At 42.5% G+C, this 27558-nt stretch overlaps 1 protein-coding gene across 1 annotated transcript in view; it reads right to left on the reverse strand.

The window, feature by feature from the left end:
* LOC134355041 (calcium-activated chloride channel regulator 1-like) overlaps window positions 1–27558 on the reverse strand; it is a 62761-nt gene that overhangs the window by 11465 nt on the left and 23738 nt on the right. The window contains 9 exon segments of the mRNA XM_063064714.1: window positions 4821–5091; window positions 5185–5406; window positions 5491–5597; window positions 9257–9434; window positions 9518–9742; window positions 16245–16466; window positions 17362–17518; window positions 23115–23220; window positions 25652–25802. Coding sequence (XP_062920784.1) covers window positions 4821–5091; window positions 5185–5406; window positions 5491–5597; window positions 9257–9434; window positions 9518–9742; window positions 16245–16466; window positions 17362–17518; window positions 23115–23220; window positions 25652–25802 — 1639 coding nt within the window.

Here is a 27558-nt window from a genome sequence, read left to right on the forward strand (position 1 = left end):
AATAGATAGAGTGGACAGCCAGTGCCTCTTCCCCAGGGCACCACTGCTCAATACAGGAGGACTAGGCTTTAAGGAAAGGGGTGGGAAGTTCAAGGGGGATATTAAAGGAAGTTTTTTTTCCACTCAGAGAGTGGTTGGTGTGTGGAATGCACTGCCTGAGTCAGTGGTGGAGGCAGATACACTAGTGAAATTTAAGAGACTACTAGACAGGTATACGGAGGAATTTAAGGTGGGGGGTTATATGGGAGGCAGGGTCTGAGGGTCAGCACAACATTGTGGGCCGAAGGGCCTGTACTGTGTTGTATTATTCTATGTCTATGTCTATATCCCTTCATGTCCTGACCAATCAAGAATCTATCAACCTCTGCCTTAAATAGACCAAATGACTTGAGCTCCACAGCCACCTTTGGCAAAGGATTCCACAGATTCACCATTCTGGCTGAATAAATTCCTCCTTATCCGCCATTCAAAAAGGACTCCGCTCTACTCTAAGGCTGACCCCACCAGTCTTAGACTCCCCCACCTTAAGAAACATCTCTCCACATCCACTCTATCAAGGCCTTTCAACATTCAGTAGGTTTCAATGAGGTCACCCCTCATGCTTCTGAATTCCAGAGAGTAGAGGCCCAGAGACATCAAATTCTCCTCATAGGATAAGCCCTTCAATCCCTGAATCATTTCCATGCAAACAACAGGATTTCTGCAGATGCTGGAAATTCAAGCAACATACATCAAAGTTGCTGGTGAACGCAGCAGGCCAGGCAGCATCTATAGGAAGAGGCGCAGTCGACGTTTCAGGCCGAGACCCTTCGTCAGGACTAACTGAAGGAAGAGTGAGTAAGGGATTTGAAAGCTGGAGGGGGAGGGGGAGATGCAAAATGATAGGAGAAGACAGGAGGGGGAGGGATGGAGCCGAGAGCTGGACAGGTGATAGGCAGAAGAGGATACGAGAGGATCATGGGACAGGAGGTCCGGGAAGAAAGACGGGGGGGGGGTTGACCCAGAGGATGGGCAAGAGGTATATTCAGAGGGACAGAGGGAGAAAAAGGAGAGTGAGAGAAAGAATGTGTGCATAAAAAAGAGTAACAGATGGGGTACGAGGGGGAGGTGGGGCCTAGCGGAAGTTAGAGAAGTCAATGTTCATGCCATCAGGTTGGAGGCTACCCATACGGAATATAAGGTGTTGTTCCTCCAACCTGAGTGTGGCTTCATCTTTACAGTAGAGGAGGCCGTGGATAGACATGTCAGAATGGGAATGGGATGTGGAATTAAAATGTGTGGCCACTGGGAGATCCTGCTTTCTCTGGCGGACAGAGCGTAGATGTTCAGCAAAGCGGTCTCCCAGTCTGCGTCGGGTCTCACCAATATATAAAAGGCCACATCGGGAGCACCGGACGCAGTATATCACCCCAGTCGACTCACAGGTGAAGTGATGCCTCACCTGGAAGGACTGTTTGGGGCCCTGAATGGTGGTAAGGGAGGAAGTGTAAGGGCATGTGTAGCACTTGTTCCGCTTACACGGATAAGTGCCAGGAGGGAGATCAGTGGGGAGGGATGGGGGGGACGAATGGACAAGGGAGTTGTGTAGGGAGCGATCCCTGCGGAATGCAGAGAGAGGGGGGAGGGAAAGATATGCTTAGTGGTGGGATCCCGTTGGAGGTGGCGGAAGTTACGGAGAATAATATGTTGGATCCGGAGGCTGGTGGGGTGGTAGGTGAGGACCAGGGGAACCCTATTCCTAGTGGGGTGGTGGGAGGATGGAGTGAGAGCAGATGTACGTGAAATGGGGGAGATGCGTTTAAGAGCAGAGTTGATAGTGGAGGAAGGGAAGCCCCTTTCTTTAAAAAATGAAGACATCTCCCTCGTCCTAGAATGAAAAGCCTCATCCTGAGAGCAGATGCGGCGGAGACGGAGGAATTGCGAGAAGGGGATGGCGTTTTTGCAAGAGACAGGGTGAGAAGAGGAATAGTCCAGATAGCTGTGAGAGTCAGTAGGCTTATAGTAGACATCAGTGGATAAGCTGTCTCCAGAGACAGAGACAGAAAGATCTAGAAAGGGAGGGAGGTGTCGGAAATGGACCAGGTAAACTTGAGGGCAGGGTGAAAGTTGGAGGCAAAGTTAATAAAGTCAACGAGTTCTGCATGCGTGCAGGAAGCAGCGCCAATGCAGTCGTCGATGTAGCGAAGGAAAAGTGGGGGACAGATACCAGAATAGGCATGGAACATAGATTGTTCCACAAACCCAACAAAAAGGCAGGCATAGCTAGGACACATACGGGTGCCCATAGCTACACCTTTAGTTTGGAGGAAATGGGAGGAGCAAAAGGAGAAATTATTAAGAGTAAGGACTAATTCTGCTAGACGGAGCAGAGTGGTGGTAGAGGGGAACTGATTAGGTCTGGAATCCAAAAAGAAGCGTAGAGCTTTGAGACCTTCCTGATGGGGGATGGAAGTATATAGGGACTGGACATCCAAGGTGAAAATAAAGCGGTGGGGGCCAGGGAACTTAAAATCATCGAAAAGTTTAAGAGCGTGAGAAGCGTCACGAACATAGGTCGGAAGGGATTGAACAAGGGGTGATAAAACAGTGTCGAGGTATGCAGAAACGAGTTCGGTGGGGCAGGAGCAAGCTGAGACAATAGGTCGGCCAGGACAGGCAGGTTTGTGGATCTTGGGTAGCAGGTAGAAACGGGAAGTGCGGGGTGTGGGAACTATAAGGTTGGTAGCAGTGGATGGGAGATCCCCTGAGCGGATAAAGTCGTTGATAGTGTGGGAGACAATGGCCTGGTGCTCCTTAGTGGGGTCACGATCGAGGGGTAAATAAGAGGAGGTATCCGCAAGTTGTCGCTGTGCCTCGGCAAGGTAGAGGTCAGTACGCCAGACTACAACAGCACCCCCTTTATCAGCGGGTTTAATAATAAAGTTAGGATTAGTGCGGAGGGAGTGGAGAGCAGAGCGTTCCGAAGGAGTGAGGTTGGAATGGGGACAAGGTGCGGTGAAGTCGAGACGGTTGATGTCCCATCGGCAGTTGGCAATAAAGAGATCCAGAGCAGGCAGAAGACCAGAGCAGGGTGTCCATGAAGAAGAGGAGGGTTGAAGACGGGAGAAGGGGTCATCGGTGGGGGTGGAAGAGTCCTTGCCGAAGAAGTAGGCTCGGAGACGGAGACGGCGGAAGAAAAGTTCCACATCATGGCGAACACGGAACTCGCTGAGGTGTGGGCGAAGGGAGACAAACGTTCATTTCCATGAACCTCCTTTGAACCCTTTTCAATGTCAGCACATGCTTTCTTAGATAAGGGGCCCAAAACTGCTCACATTACTCCAAGTGTGGTTTCACCAGTACTTTATAAAGCCTCAACATTACATCTTGGCTTTTATATTCTCGACCTCGTAAAATAAATGCTAACATTGCATGTGACTTCCTCACCACCGACTCAACCTGCAAATTAACCTTCAGAATCCAGCATGAGGACTCCCAAGTTGCTTTGCATCTCAGATTTTTCAACTTTCTCCCTTTACAGAAAGAAGTCTACACTTTTATTTCTTCTACTGAAGTGCATAACCATACACTTCTCAACACTATTCTATCTGCCACTTCTTTCCCATTCTCCTAATCCAAGTCCCTTTTTTAGCCTCTCTGCTTCCTTAAGACTACCTGCCCCCATTTTTCTTCACACTGTCCACAAAGCTATCAAATCTGTCATCCAAATCATTGATATATAATATCAAAAGCAGCTTGACCCAACACAGACATAGCCCTCCATTTTTCTATCATCCATGAGTCTATCCAAGATTTTCTTAAATCCCCTTGATGAACCTGCATCTTCTACCAGCCTGGGCAGGTACACACACACACACCACTCTCAGTGTAAAGAACTTACCTCTGATATTCCCCTCCTTTTATCTGACATGTTATCTGAGCTGGATACACTGCCTGGAGGCAGATTCTGTAATTATATCATTGGAGCACTTCACCAAGTCCAAGTACAACCTGGTCTATTTCAGTACAATAAATCATTCAAAATGAAATGGCAGTGCAGACTTGATGGGCTGAATGAGCTAATTTTGCTCCTATGCCTTATGGCCTTATGACTCCCTTATCTATCGTTACTTTAAGTTACAGCATTTGAGATGATATTGAGACCCTCAACTCCATGCATTGGGAGCACACAGAAGCCTGGTGTAAATGGAAGAAGGAGCAAATCTATGCACAAACCGCCCATCCACTGCTTAATTACGCATCTCCTGTCCTATCTGTGGAAGAGTCTGGGATTCCTTTTTTTTTAAATTAGCTTTACATCAAAACACACAGTGAAATACATCATTTTTCACATCAACGACCAACACAGTTTGGGGGCAGCTCAAACTGTTGCAATGCTTCCATTGCCAACATAGCACGCCCACAACTCATTAACCCTAACCATACATCTTTGGAATTTGGGAGGAAGCCAGAGCACCTGGAGGAAACCTACACAGTCACAATGAGAACGTATAAACTCCTCACAGATAGCAGTGTGAACACTGATGCCAACCACCTTGACAGCGTGCTGTCCTACATGAGACTGATCAGTCTCTACATCAACTCCAACATCAGTCACTTATGAATCCACAAAACCAGTGTGGAAGCCGTCCTTAATTCCAAAGTTCTAAAACATGCAGAAGCTATTTGTGGGAGGAGACCATATGCAAATCTTTCTTTTCTAATGAGCATAGTTTATAGTTCAATTGTACTTCAGGACCTGCTGTATTCTGTCACTTTCTGAACGGAACGTGAATAATGCTTTGTAATTGCATCCTTCTCTTTCTTTCATATGCACTTACCTGCGCCATCATCCAGAAGATCGATGCTGACAGAACTGCCGTCTGCCCGGTCCACCGTGGCTATCACATTTGCATAAAGGATGGGTAAGAAACCATGACTGACTTCTGCAAAAATGACCAGAGGTTGTGGCCATGTTGATTTATCTTGACTGACGTGTCCGTTGACAGTGACAGGGGGAACTTTCTCATCTGCCGCACGGGATGTCACTGTGATGGTTAAATCCTCAACTGTGGAAGCCTTATTCTGCATCGCATAGGTCCATTCTCCAGTCTGAAAGAAAAGTTAAGCCATTTTAATTTGAAACAAAGGAGACCAAAAGAAAAAAAAGAAAAAGATAAACGCAAAATCCAATAAGAGCCATACCTCTGCTGTGCCAGGAATGGCAAGCCTGCCTGTATGTAAAGAAGAGTCCATCTCGAAGTTTACATCTTTGTAAATCTTTCCACGAGGGTCTTGTACAAAGACAGATGGTACGGCATTCTTCCATGTGATTACAAAGGAAGTATCATTCCCAATGGTTTTATCAATGTAAACTGTGCCATTGAACCAACTATTCCTGTTAATGCTCTTTCCAAAACTTTCAACCTGTAAACCAAACAGGAAAAAAATGTAAACTGGTAATGTAGTGCATTTTCAACCAGTATTGGAAAGTTGTTCTCAGAAACAAACCTGGATTGACTGTTGGCCAAGGTTGCAATTTCCTGATACTAATCCAGTGAAAGCATCAATTAAACTATTTTCATCCAGATTATCTGTGGCTGAAAAGCTCAAACCACCTGATAATTGAAGAATAAGAAATTGTAGAATTAATATAAAGATCAGTAATCACTAAAAAGGGAAAACCTTTGCTTAAAATTTAAGTTTTGCAATTTTTTTCACTCCCTTTGCAATTTTTGCTCATTTCTTTCTCAATTTCTGCTAAAGCATTGTTTACACTTACATTTACATAATTTATTATATTATAATTTGTCCTTTACTGTGCCTATTGTCTTGTTTATTACTTATTGTACTGTCTTGCACTGTTTTGTGCACTTTATGTAGTCCCGTGTAGGTCTGAAGTCTAGTGTAGTTTTGTGTTGTTTCATGTAGCACCAGGGTCCTGAACGAACATTGTTTCGTTTTTACTGTGTACTGTACCAGCAGTTACGGTTGAAATGACAATAAAAGCAACTTGACTTGAATTGAAGTGATACTGTTGAATATAAGACGAATGAGGCAACAATTTGGCCCACAAGCCCCTCAACCTTTCCTATCATTATCTGCACAAATGTCTTAAATGGTGTTAGTATATCTGCCTCAACCATGTCCTCTGGCAGCTCGTTCCATATACACACCACCTTCTGTGTGAAGAAGTTGCACCTTTATGTCTCTGTCCTCTCACCTTAAACCTTTACCCTCTAGCATTTGATTCCCTTTTCCTGGGAAAAACAAGACCTGCGCATTCACTGTATCTTTGCTCCTCATGATTATTTACACCTTTTTAAGGCAGGGCCAGGAATTCATCTGTAACGGGATGAATCCCTGTCTCTGCACTAAAATGGACCAAGTTGTACTTGGATTTTGTGAAGTGCATTGATCATATAATCACAAAATCTGCTTCCAGGCAGTGTGTCCAGCTCATGACAACATGTCAGATAAAATCATTCATATAAGGGGGATGTCAGAAGTAAGTTCTTTACACCAAGAATGGTGGGTGTTTGGAACACCCTGCCCAGGGTGGTGGTGGAGGTAGTTACATCAGAGGCACTTAAGAAAATCTTCAATAGGCACACGAACAATAATAAAATGGAGGGCTATGGAGGAAGGAAGGGTTTGATTGTTCTTATAGTAAGTTAAAAGTTTGACAAAACATCATGGGCCAAAAGGACCAGTACTGTACTGTAATGTTCTATGTTCATTTCTTATCAACAGCTCTTTCCCTGACTACCTTAAATATACAGAAAGTAACATACAAGATACCGGAGAAACTCAGTGGGTCAGGCAACATTTATGGAGAGAAGTGAACAGTTGGCATTTCACGTACAGACCCTTTATTGGGACTGAAAGATAGAAGAAATATCCAGTATGAAGAGGTAAATGCAAAGGGTGTAACAAGAGCTGGCAAGCGATAGGTGGATCCAAGTGGAGAGAGCTGATGGGCAGACAGAGGAGAGCAGAGTGGAAGTAGTGACATGAGCCAGGAGGTGATAGATGTAGGTGACACAGGTGATGGAATCAAATAGGAGAGAAAGATGGAGTACAGAATCTAGGGAGCTGTGGTAGGCAAATGGGAGGGGAACCAGTGGGAGGAGTGAGTGGATGTACTTCCTTTGAAGTTGACACATCATCTAAAACTGTGACAAACTTGTATAGATGCATGGTGGAGAGTGTCCTGCCTGGTTGCATCATGGCCTGGAATGGAAACATCAATCCCCTTCAATGGAAAAGCTTACAAGAAGTAGTGGACACAGCCCAGTCTATTATATGTTTCAAAGGTACATTTAATGTCAGAGAAATGTATACAATATACATCCTGAAATGCTTTTTCTTCGCAACCATCCCTGAAAACAGAGGAGTGCCCCAAAGAATGAACGACAGTTAAATGTTAGAACTCCAAAGTACCCCCCAGCTCCCCTCCCTCCCGCATGTAAGCAGCAGCAAGCAACAATCCCTCCTCCCCCTACCGGCAAAAAAAAGCATCAGCACCCACCGCCGAGTACTCAAGAGTGAGCAAAGCATCAGCAAAGACACAGACTTGCAAGGACTACATTATCCACCTGGTAATTCAACATACCACAGGCTCTCTCTCTCTCTCCCCCCCCCCCCCCAATAAGGGAGAAACAGATGTCTCCATTTCGCAGCAAGCCCTCACAACCATTGAGCACATCCACAAGGAGTGCTGATGCAGGAAAGCAGCATCCATCATCAAAGACCCCCACCATCCAGGCCATGCTCTCTTCTCTCTGCTGCCAGCAGATAGGAAACACAGGAGTCTCAGGTCCCAGGCCACCAGGTTTAGGAACAGTTATTTACCCCTCAACCATCAGGCTCATGAACCAGAGGAGATAACTTCACTCACTCCAACACTGGACTGATTCCAAAACCTAAGGACTCAACAACTTGTGTTCTCAATATTGATTGCTTATTCATTTATTATTATTTTGTTTCTCTTTTCTTTTTTTTTATTTTGCACAATTTGTTGTCTTTTGCACATTCATTGTTTGTCAGGCTTTGTTGTGTGCATTTTTTCATTGATTCTATATATTTACTGTGAATGCCCACAAGTAAATGAATCTCAGGGTAATATAGGATAGCATATATAACAGGACAAACCAAAGGCTGACACTGACAGAACCACAAAATGTTATAATTATGTGGTTCTGTCAGTGTCAGTCTTTGGTTTGTCCTGTTTTTCTGTGATATCACTCTGGAGGAACATTGTATCATTTCTTAATGCATGTATGCATTTCTAAATGACAATAAGAGAGGACTGAGTGTTCTCATAATCTAATCTAATATATGTACTTCCACTGTGAATTTTCTTTGAACTTTGAGGTAGTGTAGGTGGAGGGCGGGAAATAAATATGGTGATAAAGGACTGGGGTGAGTGCAGCAAGAACGAGGTAGGACAGGAGGAGGAAGAAAAGGGAGACAAGGGGAGTTTACTGAAAGTTAGAAAATTCAATGTTCATGGCAATGTATTGCGTGTGGACTATTCAGGTGGAATACGGGATCCTATCCCTCTAGGTCGTGTTTGGTCTTACCCTGTTACAGGAGGAGGTGAGGACTCACATGTCAGTGTGAAAATGAAGAGGAGAATTAATAGAGGAACATCATTTGCCAGCCCTTACACCACCCCTTCCCATCATATTTTACAGGGCATCTCCCCTCTGCTCCCTCAGTCCAGATGAAGTCTTCTTCTGAAACGTTATCTGCCCATTTCCCTCAATAGATGCTACTTGACCTGTTGAGTTACTCCAGCATCGAGTGTGATGGCAGCACCAGCAGTCTCTTGCAGCTCAACCTTATGTGCACACATGTAATTAGAGGAAACTATAGGGGAACGTTAGAGGCAAGTCCTTTACACAGGGAGTGATGGGTGCAGGAAACACCCCTCCAGGGGTAGTGGCAGAGGCAGAAACATTAAGAGTATTTAAGAAACTCTTAGATAGGAGCATGTCTGATAGAAAAAATGCAGGGCTGTGTGGAAGGGAATGGTTACATTGATCTTAGAGTAAATTAAAACATCAGTAAAACATCATGGACAAAAATGCCAATACTGTGCTGCACTGTTCTATGTTCTAAGACATGTTGATTGAATAATCTTGCACACCATAAACTTATGTGGGCCTAAATGGTACTCAGGCTCAGTTCCAAACTCACTTAAAACATTGACCCGATATCAACCTGCCCAGTCAGATGTCATTATCAATCCATTTAACTGTGTATTCCTTGCCTGTCATAATGGATAGTTGCTCCAGTTCCACAGCTGCATTTGGACCTAATGCAATGGTGTGGATAATAGTTCCACTTTGTTCCACATCTCCAAAGCAACTGCTTATAGTAGAGTCCTCCCCAGCAACAAACACAACCAGTTCATCACCATTTGTGGCACCATCGTCTCCACGAAGTACCTGAACAACAATCAGTTCTCATCAACAGGGGGAAATAAATAACAATCATAAAAAATAATTCTTGAAAATTGCATCGTACTTACCTGAAAACCAGACCGAATCCCACTACAGATATTTATTCCACCACCTGCTGATGTAGGCAGAAAGTTTATAAGCTCCTTTCTCACATCATCATTTTCAATTCGTCTCAGATGCGTTCTAATAATTGCAGTGCTGTCAAAAGTAACGATGCCAACCTGGGATCCTAATTCAATGATCTGCATCAGGAATATCGAAGCTGCCTGTCTGAGCCTGGGAATTCGGTTTGCCTATTTTCATAAAGAAGATAAACTGGATTAGAAATTCATCTCCATGCTTTAATGCTATGTATCTCAGGGACTAATCAAATGAGCCTTTCAATATCATTTCAATAAAGTTCTATGAATTCCATCGTGGATCTAAGTGTAAGTAAAGTGGAGAAGAGAAGGTGGTTAAAAATTACCATTGGTAAAAAAAGAAATCAAATCATTAAAAAGAAGTGACTTAGGGTCAGAATGTGTTGAATCATTGTGGGTAGAGCTAAGGAACTTCAAGGGTACAAAGACCCTGATGGAGTTATATACAGACCCCCAGACAGTAGTAAAGATGTAGTCGATGAATTACAACGTGAGATAGAAAATCTGTGCCAAAAGGGCAATGTTACAATAGTCATTTGGGACTTCAATATGCAGATAGGTTGGGAAAAACATATTGATGCATGGTCCTAAGAGGGGAACTTCTGGAATTCCTGCGAGATGGCTTTTTAGAGCAGCTCGTGGTTGAGCCCACTAGGGGATCAGCTATTCCCAATTGAGTGCTGTTATATGAACCAGAATTGGTTAGAGAGCATAAAGTAAAGGAACTCATAAGGTAAGTGATCATAATATGATAGAATTCACCCTGCAATTTGAGTAGAAGCGAAAGTCAGATATATCAGTATTACAGTGGAGTAAAAGTAATTACAGACCCATGAGAGAGGAGTTGGCCAGAGTTGATTGGAAATGGACACTGGTAGGGATGATGGCAAAGCAGCAATATCTGGCATTTCTGTGAGCAATGCAGAAGGCGCAGGATATATACATCCCAAAGACCATAAAAACACAGGACTTAGAAGCAGAATTAGAATTAGGATCATGGCTGATCCTTTTTTTCCCCTCCTCAGCCCCATTCCCCAGCCTTCCCGTAATCTTTGATGCCTTGTCCAATCAAGAACCTATCAAGCTCAACTTTAAATACACCAAATGACCTGGCCTCCACAGCTGCCTATGGAAGTAAATTCAACAAGTTCACCACCCTCTGGCTAAAAAAATTTCTCCACATCTCTGTTTAAATGGACGCTTCTCTATCCAGAGGCTGTACCCTTTTGTCCTAGACTCTCTCACCATGGCAAACATTCTTTCCACATCTACCATGTCTAACCCTTTCAACATTCGAAAGGTTTCAATGAGATCTCCCTTCATCCTTCTAAATTACGGCAAGTACAGACCCAGAGCCATTAAATGTTCCTTGTATGATAACCCTTTCATTTCTGAATCATCCTTGTGAACCTCCTCTGGACCCTCTCCAATGCCAGCACATCTTTTCTAAGATGAGGGGCCCAAACTGTTCACAATACTCAAGGTGAGGCCTCGTCAGTGCCTTATAAAGCCTCAGCATCACATCACTGCTCTTGTATTCTAGACCTCTTGAAATGAATTCTAACATTGCATTTGCTTTTTTCACCACCGACTCAACCTGAACGTTAACTTTTGGTCCTTCTGCACAAGGACTCCCAAGTCCTTTTGCATATCAGATTTTTGGATTTTCTCTCCATTTCAAAAATAGTCTGCAAATTCATTTCTTCTATCAAAACGTATGACCATGCATTTTCCAACATTGTATTTCATTTGCCACTTTCTTTGCCAATTCTCCTAATCTGTTTCTCCTTCTTCAGCTTACCTGTTTCATCAACAACACCTGCCCCTCCACCAATCATCATATCATCTGCCAACCTGGCAACAAAGCCAAATATTCCACCATCAAAATCACTGATATACAGCATAAAAAGAAGTGGCCCCAACACAGAGCCCTGTGGAACACCACTTGTCACTGGCAGCCAACCAGACAAGGATCCTTTTATTCCCACTCACTGCCTCCTATCAATGCTCTAGCCATCTTCAGAACTTTCCTGAATACCATGGGCTCTTAACTTGCCAAGCACCCTCATGAGTGGCGCCTTGTCAAAAGCCTTCTGAAAGTCCAAATATACAACATCCACTGCATCCTAGAAATATAGAAAACCTACAGCACAATACAGGCACTTCGGCCCACAAAGCTGTGCCGAACATATCCTTACCTGAGAAATTACTCTGAGCTCCATATACCTGTCCAGGAGTCTCTTATAAGATCCTATCGTATCCGCCTCTACCACCATCACCGACAGCCCATCCCACGCACTCACCACACTCTGCGTAAAAAACTTAACCCGATATCTCCTCTGTACCTACTTCCAAGCACCTTAAAACTGTGCCCTCTGGCACTAGCCATTTCAGCCCTGGGAAAGGGACTCTGACTATCCACACGATCAATGCCTCTCAGTACCTTATACACCTCTCTCAGGTCACCTCTCATCCTCCGTCGCTCCAAGGAAAAAAGGCCAAGTTCACACAACTTTTTCTCACAAGGCATGCTCCCCAATCCAGGCAACATCCTTGTAAATCTCCTCTGCACATTTTGATGGTTTCCACATCCTTCCTATTGTGAGGCGACCAGAACTGAGCAGTCTGACCAGGGTCCTATATAGCTGCAACATTACCTCTCAGCTCCTAAACTCAATCCCACGATTGATGAAGGCCAATGCACCGTATGCTTTCTTAACCACAGAGTCAACCTGCGCAGCAGTCTTGAGTGTCCTATGGACTCGGACCCCAGGATCCCTCTGATCCTCCACGCTGCCAAGAGTCTTACCATTAACACTAACACAAAATACGCAGCAGATGCTAGGGTCAAAGCAACACTCACAACATGCTGGAGGAACTCAGCAGGTCGGGAAGCATCCATGGAAACGATCAGTCAACGTTTCGTCAATGTCAACGTCCTGACGAAGGGTTCCGGCCCGAAACATTGACTGATCGTTTCCACAGTTGCTGCCTGACTTGCTGAGTTCTTACCATTAAAACTATATTCTACCGTCATATTTGACCTACCAAAATGAACCACCTCACACTTCTTTATCTATTCCACTTGTAATCTCCTCAAAGAATTCCAGCAGGTTCGTCAGGCAAGATTTTCCCTTGAAGAAGCCATGCTGACTTTGTCCTATCTGCTCCTGTGTCATCAGGTACTCCATCACCTCATCCTTAACAATTGTCTCATCTCTCCTCTATTTTTTATATACCTGAAAAAGCTTTTACTATCCACTTTGATTTCCAAAACGGAAGAAGTAAGAACATAAGAAATAGGAGCAGGAGTAGGCCATCTGGCCCGTTGAGCCTGCTCTGCATTTAATAAGATCATAGCTGATCTGGCCATGGACTCATCTCCACTTACCTGCCTTTTCCCATAACCATTAATTCCCATACCATGCAAACATCTATTCAACCTTGTCTTAAATATATTTACTGAGGTAGCTTCCACTGCTTCATTGGGCAGAGAATTCCACAGATCCACCACTCTGGGAAAAGCAGTTCCTCCTCGGCTCCATTCTAAGTCTACTCACCCGAATCTTGAGGCTCTGTCCCCTAGTTCTAGTCTCACCAATCAGAGGAAACTACTTTCCTGCCTCCATCTTATCTATCCTTTTCATAATGTTATATGTTTCTATAATATCTCCTCCCATTCTTCAGAATTCCAGAGAGTATAGTCTCAGGCGACTCAATCTCTCCTCATCGTCTAACCCCCTCATTTCAGGAATCAATCTGCTGAACCTCCTCTGCACCACCTCCAAAACCAGTATGTCCTTTCTCAAGTAAGAAGACCAGAACTGCACGCAGTGCTCCAGGTGTGGCCTCACCAGTCCCTGTACAGTTGCAGCATAACCTCCCTGCTCTTAAATTCAGTCCCTCTAGCAATGAAGACCAACATTCCATTTGCCTTCTTGATAGCCTGCTGCACCTGCAAACCAATCTTTTGTGATTCATGCACAAGCACTCCCAAGTCCCTCTGCACAGCAGCATGTTGCAATTTTCTACCATTTAAATAATAATCTGCTCTTCTATTTTACCTTCCAAAGTGGATGACCTCGCATTTACCAACATTGTATTCCATCTACCAGACCTTTGCCTACTCCCCTAACCTATCTATATCTCTCTGCAGACTGTCCGTCTCTTCTGCACAATTTGCTTTTCCACTCAATTTAGTAACATCAGCAAAGTTAGACACACTACACTCGGTCCCCTCTTCCAGATCGTTAATGTATATCGTGAACAGTTGCAGGCCCAGCACCAACCCCTGCGACACACCACTCACCACTGACTGCCAACTAGAGTAACATACATATATCCCAACTCTCTGCTTTCTATTAGTTAACCAATCCTCTGTCCATGCTAATACATCACCCCCAACCTTATGCATTCATATCTTATGGTAAGTCTTTTATGTTGCACCTTATTCAATGCTTTCTGGAAATCCAAGTAAATAACATTCATCTGTTCCCCTGTATCCACTGCACTTGTTATATCCTCAAAGAACTCCAGTCAGTTTGTCAAACAGAACCTGCCTTTGCTGAATCGATGCTGCATGCCTCGCTATTTCTTCTTTATTGCCAGCTTCAAGCATTTTCCTAATTTCAGATGTTAAACTAATTGGCCTATAGTTACCGGCCTTTTGCCAACACCATCTTTTGAATAGTGATGTGACATTCACCGTCTTACAATCTGCGAGGGCCTGCCCAGATTCCAGAGAATTTTGGTAAATTATCACCAAAGCTTCTACTATAACATCTGCCATTTCTTTCAGTATCCAAGGATGCATTCCATCAGGACCAGGGGACTTAACTATTTTCAGGCCCACCTCTTTAGTGATAGCTCTCATATCAAGGTCTTCACCTCCTATCGCATCCATAACATCTCTTTTTGGCATGTTAGACGTGTTCTCCACCATGAAGACTGACACAAAATAGTCATTCAAAGCCGCTGCCATTTCCTCATTTTCCATAATTAATTCTCCCTTCCTGTCCTCCAAGGGACCTATGTTCACTTTAGCCACCCTTTTCCGCTTTATATAATTATAAAAACTTTTACTATCTGTTTTTATATTTTGTGCTGGTTTAATTTTATAACCTATCTTCCCTTTATTTATTGCTCGTTTAATGGTTCTTTGTTGCTTTTTAAAGTTCTCACATTCCTCCAGTTTCCCACTACTCTTGGTGACTTTGTACACACAAGCTTTTAATTTGATGAAATCCTTTATTTCCTTAGTTATCCAAGGTGGCCCCACCCTTACTGTTCTTGCTTTTAACTGGAATATACTTTCGTTGAGCACTGTGAAAAATCTCTTTGAAAGTCTTCCACTGTTACTCGACTGTCCCACCATATAGCCCGTGTTCCCAGTCTACACTAGCCAAATCCTCCCTCATCCCATTGTAGTCTCCATTGTTTAGGCATAATACACTGGTTTTCAATCTAACTACAGTTGTAAGAGAAACTCAAGCATACTGTGATCAGTCTTTCTCAACTACAAGATCACTAATGTTACCTGTCTCATTGCACAGGACCAGATCTAAGATAGCACATTCCCTTGTAGGTTCAGTAACAGACTGTTCAAGAAAGCCATCACGGATGCATTCTATGAAGTCTTTCTCTGAACTGCCTCGACCAACTTGATTCACCCAATCTATGTGCAAGTTAAAGTAGCCCATGATAATTGTTGTTCCATTCTTACATGCCTCAGATATTTCTCTGTTTATTGCTTGTGGCACTGTAATGTTACTGTTCGGTGGCTGATAGACAACACCCACCAGTGATTTTTTTTCCCTTTACTGTTCCTAATCTCTACCAAGATGAATTCAACATGGAACACGAAGATAAGCTATCCAATAATATTAAAGAGGATACCAAAAGTTTCTTCAGATATATAAAATGTAAAAGAGAGGCCAGCGTCGATAAGGGAAAGGAGAGAAGACAGGAGATTAGGGCTGAAAGGGAAAACGTATCAGCCATGATGAAATGTTGGAGCAGACTTAATGGGCCAATTGGCCTAATTCTGCTTCTCTATCTTCTGGTCTTATAGTCTTTATCCCTAGTCTGGCACAGAGGAAATACAGCATGTTCCCCTTAAACATTTCACCTTTCACCCTTAACCCATGATCTCTAGTTCTATTCTCATTCAACCTCAGTGGAAAAATCCTGCTTTCATTTACCTCATAATTTTGTATAACTCTATCAATTCTAGCTTCATTCTCCAGTGCTCTAGGGCGGGTATTCCTGGCTAGCGTCCACAGACCCCTCGGTTAGTGGTAGGTGTCTACGGCATTAAAAGAGTTTGGGAACCCATGCTCCAGGGAATACAGTCCAAATCTATTCAACCTTTCCCTAAATCTCAGGTCCTGAAATCCCGGCAACATCCTTGAAAATTTGGCCTGCGCTCTTTCAATGTTATTGACATCTTTCCTGCACTTCAGAATCTCTTGTGTTTTAAAATCCATCTGGTATTTTATAGCCTATTTCAGATTGATCCTTGAAATACTTTATCAGGTTCCAGCTTGCATGGACAACCAAAATGCTAGGATGAAGTCTCCAACTACATGATATTACACACAGGCACCTCAAATGAAGGGATTATTCCTCAGTATAAACCAACACCACTATTTCATACCACACCCATGCTTCCAGAGACATCAAGAACTAAGCATAGCACTCGATCCTTGACTTGCAGTAGAGTAAGTGTCGGCACAAGGGAAGTAATATCAGCTGGAGGGTTATTCTTGAAGTCCTCTGATTGACTGATCACGTCCCAAGTGCTCCTGTAATTGCACATTTTGTTCTGCATCGTTGGTGCTTCGGGATTATGGGTGTCACTGTCGCAGAATTCAACCACCTGAAAAATGAGGATGCAAGACATGTCACAGTGTCTGTCAGCATTTGCAGGTTGGTTTATTGGGTTTCACTTCAATTGGTGGAAATTTTACCCCTGAGCCAGAAAGCTGCCGCTGCTAGGCTTACTTGATGATCTGTGTCTGTGACCCCTTCTAGCTCTGCATTCCCTCTGCAAACTTTTCTTCCATGGTGTAATCTGATGACTTGAACCAATGACTATGTTCCAGAGGACCCAATGGGCACAATATGTAGCACTACTAGGGATCATCATGGTATCAAAGGTTAGCCTAATCACTTTACAGTGCCAACCGTAAGATTGGGTCCAATTCCCACCATGGTCTATAAGGAGTTTGTATGTTCTCCCCATGACTCCATGGGTTATCTCCGGCTGCTCTGGGTTCCTCCCACATTTCAAGACCTACTGTGTAAGTTGTGGGCCTGATACGTTGGTACCATAAGCACAGTGACACTTGTGCGCTGCCCTCAGCACAATCCTCACTGATTTGATTAGACACATTTCACTGCACGTTTCAATATACATATGATAGATAAAGCTAATTTGTTAAAATAAATCTTTATCATGCTTAAGAATTTGTCTTTATTTACACCAGCTATAGCTCAACAAAGTCCAACTTTATGAGAGAAAAATAAATCAATTAACTTTTAACATTGTGATACTGCAGTAACTAAGTTTGAGGAAATGTAATTTCTAAGTGGGGTAAATCATACTATTCTATTGGAATGAAAATCTGACTTGTGGCCTTCATAACACGTGCACCATGGTTACTTGACAGGGTACCTAAAATGAATAGAGATTTTGTCTTTTAATCAATTTACAAATGTTCATTTGCTGTTCCAGAAATTGTTTTCAGAAAGAAATTGCCAGTTCAACTTACATCTTTTAATCCTTGGAGATACATTATCGAAGCTGTTGTTGTCTGACTTTCATCTGGGAAAAACTTACAATCATCAATTGGGGGACCGATGATACCACAGGGAAAACAGGAAGTTCCTGTGCATGAGAGAATCTTTCCTGTTATCTCTTTAGAACACCTGAATGTGAGACAAACCAAAAAATATTTAAATTAATTTCCAGCATACACAAGAAACAAAAACTAAATCTGGAGATACAAATAACTGCAGATGTTGGATTACTCCACCGCAAAGTCTTTTCAAGGTAAAGCTACATTGAAAAAGTTTTCCTCCTCACTATATATTTGGACAGTTAAAGTTTTGGGTTAAGACTCTTCATCTGGATTGAAAGACGAAGTTGAGATAGCCAGTGAAAGAAAGGTGGAGGAAAGGGGTGGAGCAAGATCTGGCAGATTATAGGTAGATCTAGTTGAGAGAGCTGATGGACAAGAGAACTGCAGGGAATACAGAGGGGCAGCAGAGAGATCTGAATCTCTATGATGGGACTTCTGTGAGAACCCACCACTCACTGAACTAAAGGCCCGAAGGCAACCTGTCCTGGGGTCAGAGGTCTGTCTGTGTGTGGGAAAGGGGCTTGTTTTGCTGTTGTTTGTGGTGCTTGTGTTCTTCTGCTGAACATTGTGGGCATACTACGTAGGCAGTAGAACGTGTGGAAAGACATCCTTGGGCATGTTGCATGTTAATGTAGATGATGCATTTCACTGTATGTTTCCATAGACTATCAGACCATTGATATAAAACCAGAATTGGGCCATTTGGCCCATCAAGTCTGCTCTGCCATTTCATCATGGCTGATCCATTTTCCCTCTCAGCCCCAATCTCTTGCCTTTTCCTCGTATCCCTTCATGCCCTGACATTAAGAATCTATCAGCCTCTGCCTTAAATATACCCAATGACTTGGCCTTCACAGCTGCCTGGGGCATCGAATTCCACAATTTACCACCCTCTGGCTAAAGAAATTCCTCCTCATCTCCATTCTATATGGATGTTCCTCTGTTCTGAGGCTGTGTCCTCTGGTTCTGATGCTTCCACCACAGGAAACATCCTCTCCACATACACTTTATCGAGGCCTTTCAACATGACATAGTTTCAATTAGATCCCCCTTTCATTCTTCTGAATTCCAGTGAATAGCGGCCCAGAGCCATCAAATGCTCTGCATATGATAAGCCTTTCAATCCCAGAATCATTTTCGTGAACCTCTTTTGAACTCTCTCCAATGTCAGCATATCCTTCTTCAGATAAGGGGCCCCAAACTGCTTTCAATACTCCAAGTGAGGCCTCACTGGTGCGTTATAAAGTCTCAACATTACAACCTTGCTTTTATACCTTTGAAATGAATGCTAACATTGCATTTGCCTTCACCAGTGACTCAAACCACAAATGAATGTTTGAGGACACAAAATAATCTGCAGATGCTGGGGTCAAAGCAACACTCACAACACGCTGGAGGAACTCAGCAGGACGAAGGGTTCCGGCCCGAAACGTCGACCAATCTTTTCCACGGATGCTACCCGACCTGCTGAGTTCCTCCAGCATGTTGTGAGTGAATGTTTGAGGAATCCTGCACGAGGACTTTCAAGTCCCTTTGCACCTCCAATTTTTGAATTTTCTCTTCTTTTGGAAAATAGTCTGCGCTTTTATTTCTTCTATTAAAGTGCAGGACCATACACTTCCCGAACCTGTATTCCATCTGCCACTTCTTTGCCCATTCTCCTCACTTGGCCGCAAAGCCAGCAATTCCATATTCCAAATCACTGACACACAACATAAAAAGAAGCAGTCCCATCATAGACCCCAATCAGAAAAAGGCTCTCTTTATTCCCAGTCTTTGCCTCCTGCCAAACAGCCAATATTCTGTACATGCTAGGACCTTTCCTGTAATACCATGGGCTCTTCATTTGTTAAGGAGGCTCATGTATAGCACCTTGTCAAAGGTCTTCTGAAAACCTTGATTTAAAAAATAGGCTACACTTTTCGATGCACATGTGTTAAAGAGAAATCAGAATCACAATATCAACCTCGTCATTAATTTTACCCATCTGTATACAACACCTTCTTCTGTCAGTAAATGCCCATTGCAAGACCTAAGAATACTTAAATCACATCTCACTTCGAAAGAGCCAATATTCAAGGAAGACAAATATCGATGACAAATTCACCATGACTTCCAATGATCCAGTACAGCTTTTGGCCATCTGAAGAAAGCAGAATGTGAAGATCAACCCTTTAAGCATAGCATAAAGCTCATAGTTGACCAGGTAACAGTGACCCCTGCTCATTTCTATGTTTTTAAAAAATGGAGCACCTATAGTGGACACCTTGAAGTTCTTCATAAAACCAAGACTAATGTCATAAATTTCTCCAAATCTATAAGCAGAATAAGTAAACTAATAGAAACAACACACACAAAATGCTGGAGGAACTCAGCAGGCCAAGCAGCATCTATGGAAAAGAATAAATAGTCAACGTTTCCAGCTGAGACCCGTCATCATGGGCATTACTTTTGTTGTCCTTACATTTACATACGTAAGTATTTCTAAGGAGATCTGAACTATATCACTAGCCATTCTTGGCATTGAAACCTTGGCTTTCTGAGGATCAGACTTTCGCAGATCTGATTTCCTTTCTCTTGCCAGTCTCCAAATTCTCTTGGACTACATCGAGTGTTAATTCTCCCTTATCATGTTTGTTCATCAATGGCATCACTTAGGTAAAATACATATTTATGAAGAGCTCAGAAAGGGTGTATCTTAGGGATCTTTTCCCAAGAGCAGAGGTGTCAAAATTGAAATAGCACACTTTTATGATTCAGGGCAAGAGGTTCGGAAGAAAGCTGTCAGAGAACACCCACACTTCCCTTCCTTTGTCAGATTTCTGAATGGTTCATGAACCCTTAAACACTGTTTCATTATTCGTTCATTTTCACTATTATTTTGTAACCTATAGAACTTTTGTAACCTATAGAGCCTTCCCCAACCAGAAACCCTGGATGAGCCATAAAATCTGCAATCTACTGAGGGCAAGATTAGTGACATTTATGTCTGGCAACCAATTAAGATAAAAGATGTCTAGGTACAATCTCCAGAAAGTTATCTCACATGCAAAGTGGCAATTCCAGACTAAACTTGAATCACTATAGGATGCTCAATTGATCTGGCAGGGCTTGAATGCTATTACCTCTAATAAAGGGAAACCAAACAACAGATTCACTCCCGGATGAGCTCAATGCTTTCTATGCTCAGACTGACAAAAAAAAAATGGAGGAACCTTCATAAACTCCCACATCTCCCAATAACCCCATGATTTTAGTCTTTGAGGCTGGTATGAGAGCACCCTTTCGGAGGATGAACCCACAAAAAGCACCCAGCCCAGATGGGGTACCTGGTCAAGTACTAAAGACCTGAGCTGATCAACTACTGGAGTGTTTACTGATATCTTTAACCTCTAACTTCAGCAGTCTGAGGTACTCACCTGCTTCAAGCAGGCTTCAATTATACAGGTGCCCAAAAAGAACTTGGTAACCTGCCTCAATGACTATCATCCAGGAGCACTTACATCCACTGTGATGAAGTGCTTTGAGACGCTGCTGATGAAATGTATCAACTGCCTGTGATGTGATTTAGATCATCTCCAATTTGCCTACTAGCTGGTGCCATTTCATTGACTCCTCTCAAACCAAGAACATCAGGACAGCAAAGGTGCATACATCAGGATGCTCTCTATCGACTACAGCTCAGCATTCAGTACGACCATCCCCTGAAAAATAGTCAATAAGCTTCAGCTTCCAGCCCGCAATAACTCCTTGTGCACTTTGATCATCGATTTCCTCACTTGCAGACACCAGTCAGATCGGATTGGCGACAACATCTCCTCCACAATTACAATTAGCACAGGTGCATCACAAGACAGCGTGCATAGCCCCCTGCTTTACTCATTTTATATTTATGACTATGAGGCTAAGCACAGCACTAATGCCATATGTAACTTTGCTGAAGACACCACTGCTAGTGGCTGAATGAAAGATGATAAAATATCAGCACATAGGAGGGAGATTGTAAAACTGACTGAGTGGTTTCACAACAACACTCTCTCACTCAATGTCGGCAAGACCAGGGAGCTGATTATTGACATCAGGAAAAGGAATCCAGAGGACTATGAGCCACTCTTCATTGGGGAATCAGATGTGGAGAGGGTCAGCAACTTTAAATTCCTCAGTGTTATCATTTCAGAGGACCAGTCCTGGGCCCAGCACATAAATGCAATTATGAAGAAAGCACAGCAGTGCCTCTTCTTCTTTAGGAGTTTGCGAAAATTCGGCACGACATCCAAAACTTCGACAAACTTCTATAGATGTGTGGTAGAGAGTATATTGACTGGTTGCATCATGACTTAGTATGAAAATTCCTACAGAAAATAGTGGATATGGCCCAGTCCATCACTGGTAAAGCCCTCGCCACCATTGACCACATCTACACGGAGTGCTATCGCAGGGAAGGAGCATCCATCACCACCAGGTTCAGGAACAGTTATTACCCTTCAACCATCAGGCTCATGAACCAGTGGCATAATCTTCACTCGTCCCATCACTGAACTGTTCCCACAACCTATGGACTCACTTTCAATGAGTCTTCATCTCACGTTCCAGATATTATTTATTATTATTTATTTTAATTCTTTAGTATTTACACAGTTTGTTCTCTTTTGCAAATTGTTTGTTTGTCTGTCTTGAAGGGTGCAGTCTTTCATTGATTCTATTGTGTTTCTTTGATTTTCGGTGCATTCCCGCTGGAAAACACATCTCAGGGTTGTATATAGTGACTTATCTGTACTTTGACAATAAGTTTACTTGGAACTTTGAACAAATTTCATGTCATACAAGTCAGAAATTCTCAGAAAGAACTTTTTCCACTCAGAATGTGCTCTGGAATCCACTGCTTGAGGTGGTGAAAGAGATAGGTATTCTCACAATATGTAAGTATTTGAATCATTAAGGCTTGGAAGGCAAGTGCTGGTAAATGGTGTTAGTATAGATAAATTCTTGATGTTCAGCATGGATTCGGAGGGTCGAAAGGCCTGTTTTGGTGCTGCATGACTCAATGACTGTGATCAAAATGTGGCACAGGCATTGAAATGTACACACCAGTCAGATACATCAATCTGGGAGGACACAATCTTAATCACAAAAGATTTGGCTGGTGCTGGAAATCCGGAGTAACACACATAAAATACTGGAGAAACTTAGCAGGTCAGGTAGAATCTATGGAAAGGAATTAAGAGTTGATATTTCATGGATGAAAGCACAGAGTCTGTCTATGTACAAAAGACAAAATTACAAATTTTCAGTATAATCTCAAACTGTTCAACCAAAGTTTCAGCATTGCTTGATCAAAATGCATTTGTGCATGCACAGCTCACACAGAAGGATGCTTGCACCATGCGCTCCAGTGCTGCTTCTGCACCTGCTGATGAAGAGCCACTCCACTGCTATGCAGTTTAATGATTCAATCCCCCCCCCCCCCCCGAGTGACAGGCTACCTTTAAAATATTACTTGTCCACCCCATCTATTTGCCTCCTTGCTGCAGTGGAACACCAAACAATTAACAATTAAATTAAATTGTTAAGCTACATAATGGGTACAAAAGTAATCCTGAAGCAAAAACATAGACTTATTTTATACCATCATATCACATGACATATATTGAAGTGTAACTCACCCAGTTGGGCGCATTCTGTTGCCAGAAAAATTAAAGGGCTCCAAATCATTATATTCATCAAAAACACCCCACTGAAGATGGGCCCACTCATGTACAAACACTTTACCTAGAAAAATAAAAGTACATTGATACAATCAGATTTAAAACTAAACAACCACGTCCATCCATGGGGAACCTTGACACAATAAGTCATCTAAAAGTGCTTTACTGGAGCCTTATTCAACTATATATATATATAGAGATATTCGAAGGGGTGACCAAAAACTTGGCCGTAGTTATAAAGGAGGGACTTAAAAGAAAGAAGAGTGGTGAAGAGTGACAGCTTATGCACAGGAAGCAGATCAGCTGGCTGTTCATTAGAATGTGCAGAAACGGTGATTGGGTGCATGGTGCAAATCTGTTGCTGTGGAAGCCATGCATGTAAAAGCACATTTTTAACAAGTAATACCAAAACTTCAGCTAAACAGAGGGGTGCAGTGAGAAGAAATAATTGAACAAAATTGGTAGAGGAGAATGCAGTATCAAGAAAAAAAAGTTGGTAGGAATGGAACCCTTGTTTCTATTTTAGGAATTTGTGATTGTTCACACCACTGTTCTTGAATTCATTACAGAATCTAACTGTTTTGCAATGGAAATGAAAGCAATGTACATTCTGATTTGATAAAGCCAACAGTTCCCCTTTGAATTGCCAGTGTTAATAGAGATAATTAGGCTGACGTTTCTGCTAGCATCTGTCCTGTTTCAGATCTCCAGCATCTGCATGGAGTCTAAGAGCACCACAGCACAGAAACAGGCCCTGAGGCCCCTCTACCTATATCTAGCCCATCATGCTCAATACCTTTCTCATCCACGTACCTATCCACATGTCTCTGAAATGTTACAACTAAACCTGCATTTGCACCACTCTCTGAGTGAAGAAGCTCCCCCCTTAAATTCCTCTTAAATATTTCACTTTTCATTCTACACCTATGACCTCTATTTCTAGTCTCACTCAACCAGAGGGAAAAATCCTGCATGCATTCATCCTCTCTATACCCCTCAATTTTGTATACCTCGATAAGATCTCCCATCATTTTCCGCACTTCAGTGAAGAAAGTCCTGACCCGTTGAACCTTTCTTTAACCAGCTGTCAAAGTAATTATGGGGGAGGGAGTTGTAACTTAAGGCAGGACCCATTGATAAGCTCAGAATCAGCTTTTTGAATAGAGGAACTTGCCCACAGACCCACTTCAAATAAAAACATGGAAATAGGTCAGATTAGACTACCAACAGGTATTGGAAAATGTGGGCTATATTTTCTTACTTTGTGTTATCACCATTATAGTATTTTATATCAACTCCCAAAATTCACTAATTAGCTTTAACAGAAATTCAAGAGGTTGTGCAGATGCTGGAAATCTAGAGCAGCCCTCACAAAACGCTGGAGGAACTCAGCAGGTCAGTCACCATCTCTGGAAATTAATAAACCGTCAGCATTTTGGGCCAAAACCCTTCATTAGGACTGGAAAGAAGGGTGAGAGAAACCATAATATGAAGGTGGGGGAAACAGAAATAGTACAAGCCAGAAGGTGACAGGTGAGGCTGTGTGGGTAGGGGAGGGTGACTAAAGTGAGAAGCTGGGAGGTGATAGATAGAAAAGGTAAAGGGCCGAAGAAATCTGATAGAAGAAGAGAATGGAGAAAGGGAAGGAGGAGCAGGGGAAGTGATCGTCAGGGGAAGGGAAGAGGGGTTAAGAGGGAGGCCAGAGTGGAAAATCGAAGAAGTTGGAATGAGGAGGGGAGAAACAGAATGCCGTCAACTCCAAAACAACTCAGATTTTCCAGCCCATTTGATATAATACCTCCAAATATTTGTATTTCCCTTTTTGTAAATGTTATACAGCAGTATAACAGTTGTATTCTTGTCAGTGAACCCAATGAGTTCAAAGAGAGCAGAAAATAGAACCCAGTGAGCTTCAGGTTATGGGTATCAGATTGTTTCTGACCCACCTCCAATCACAAACCTATCCATTTCTGATATTCCTGACTTTGGCACTGACTGCGCCAATGACCTGCAGTCTGGAATATCTGCTCACACTTCAGACATAGATAGATGCCTGAAGAATAGATAGAGTGGATAGGCAGTGACCTTTTCCCAGGGTGGAAATAGCTAATACAAGGGGTCACATAGAGGATCATGTAGGAGGGACGGGTTAGATTGATCTTAAAGCAGATTAAAAGCTTGTCACAATATCGTGGGCCAAGGGTCCTGTACTGTGCTATAATGTTCATTGTTCAGACTAGTGAGGCTGCCATTCAGATTTCCCAATGATCATATACTGGATTATCAATGTTTTACTTTATTTAACATGTTCCGAAGTGTACTTCCTTAACAGAATTTTGATATTCAATGCTGCAATCTTCCAGCCTTGCCTGGAATATGATTAAGGGAAGATTTTGTTCTACTTCAGCACCACAAACTGAATACTGAAGGTTTATCATTTCAACAAGAAATTCCAACCAGTGTGTGTTGAAAACATTTTCCAGCAAAATTGTTACCTCGTGGACCATAAATAGGGATGACACTATCATTCAGCATGAAGCCAGGGGTCAGGTGAATATATCGGCCCCGCTCACCACATCTGCCATACTGGAGGGTGTACGGATCATCACCAAATTTAATGTGTGAATCAGCAATGATCACATCAGCCTAGTAAGATAAAGACAGGGAACTGAAGTAAAAAAAAAAGCTACTTTTAAACATAAAGAATATAAGCATGGACATACAAAGCGAGAAAAGAGTAGCTACAGAAAATGTTAAGACAATAAGACATCAGACAAGAATTAGGCTATTCAGCCCATTGTGTCCCCTCCTCCATTCCATCAAAGGATGCCTCTATAGTATTACAGTTAGTGCGACTCTATCACAGCTCGGGTTGTTGGTGTTCAGAGTTCAAACCCGGTGTCCTCTGCAAGGTGTTTGTACTTACAAAATACATTTATTATCAAAGAATATATAAATTATACAACCTTGATATCTGTTTGTTTACAGGCAGTCACAAAGTAAGAAACCCAAAAGAACCCAATTAAAAATAAAATCCAACACCCAATGCGCAGAGAAAAGGGGGGAAATAACACAAATCATGCAAACAATAGAAACAAGCAACAACATTACAAACAAAAATGAGTCTTTAGATCCAAACCCTGGAGCAGCCCAGAGGAGGCCTAAAGCCTCAGTGTCAGTCCATCATATTAGTGGGCACAGAGCGCAGTAGCTGGGGCAGTCTTCATAGCCTCAGCACCATGGAGAGAGGAGTGAACCTCGTGGGAGGGCAAGCAAAATCATCTCTCACCTCTGATCCCGACACCATGTTTTACCAGTCTATCTGGGCCAGTGACTAAATTGTCCAAACAATATACCTTACCTCATACTAGGACCCAAGCACCACTGCAGTGAAAGGCTCCGGTCCTAGACCACGCCACTCAGTGACTTGCTCTGGACCCAGGTTTTGCTGCCAACCTGGAAGCCACTCTCGATTTCTCTAACTCAGCTCGGTGCCCAGAGCAACCCAACCTCACACCTGGGTCAGTTGTACAGGCATCGGAACTCCTCTACCTTTACTTCTCCTCTCATAATGGCACACTCTGTCTAAGTCGATTCTGCAACATACCAGCACAGTTCATCCCCCAAATTCACTTCACCTTCACTTACCTCTTCATTGTTTGCGGTGATAATTTACCACAATTTACTTCAGGAAATATATTATTAATAATGTTCTTAGTTGAATATTTTGCCATTTGAACTACCACTGAGCTGACACACGCGTTCAGTAGCGCCTCCCCATAGAATGCGTGGACTTTCCCCTGGCGCTCCAGTTTTCTCTCACAGTCCATTTTTTGAAGAATACTTCTCTTTCTTTCTTTTTAAATCTTTTTGTTAATTTTCCAAAGTTATAAACAAAATAACAATGTTGATACAGAGAGATTGGAATAATCTTATTGTTAATAAGCATATACAGAGAAGATTTCAAATATCACAGGTATAATAGACTTCCAAACTCATGATGTAATCAATCATAGAGAAAAAAAGAAATAAAAAGAAAAAAATACAAAGAAAAACCCCAAAAAGAAACAAACAAAAAAGGAACTAAATATTAAACCCAAAAAAAGCAAACAGAACAAAACAAGGCTAGACCATTATCTTAAATCGAACACGTTCAATAATGTCATCAACTCCGCTCCTCCATTCATGTATTTTAAGTTAATAAGAAGGATTCGGAAAGGTCAAATTACATCATATGAAAATGTTCAATAAATGGTTTCCAAGTCTCTTCAAGTTTAACCGAAGGATCAAAAATATCACTTCTAATTTTTTCTAAATTTAAACATAATATAGTTTGGGAAAACCATTGGAATGTAGTAGGAGGATTGGTCTCCTTCCAGTTCAATAAAATGGATCTTCTGGC

Source organism: Mobula hypostoma, chromosome 12 (genome assembly GCF_963921235.1).
Source record: "Mobula hypostoma chromosome 12, sMobHyp1.1, whole genome shotgun sequence".
NCBI lineage: Eukaryota > Metazoa > Chordata > Chondrichthyes > Myliobatiformes > Myliobatidae > Mobula > Mobula hypostoma.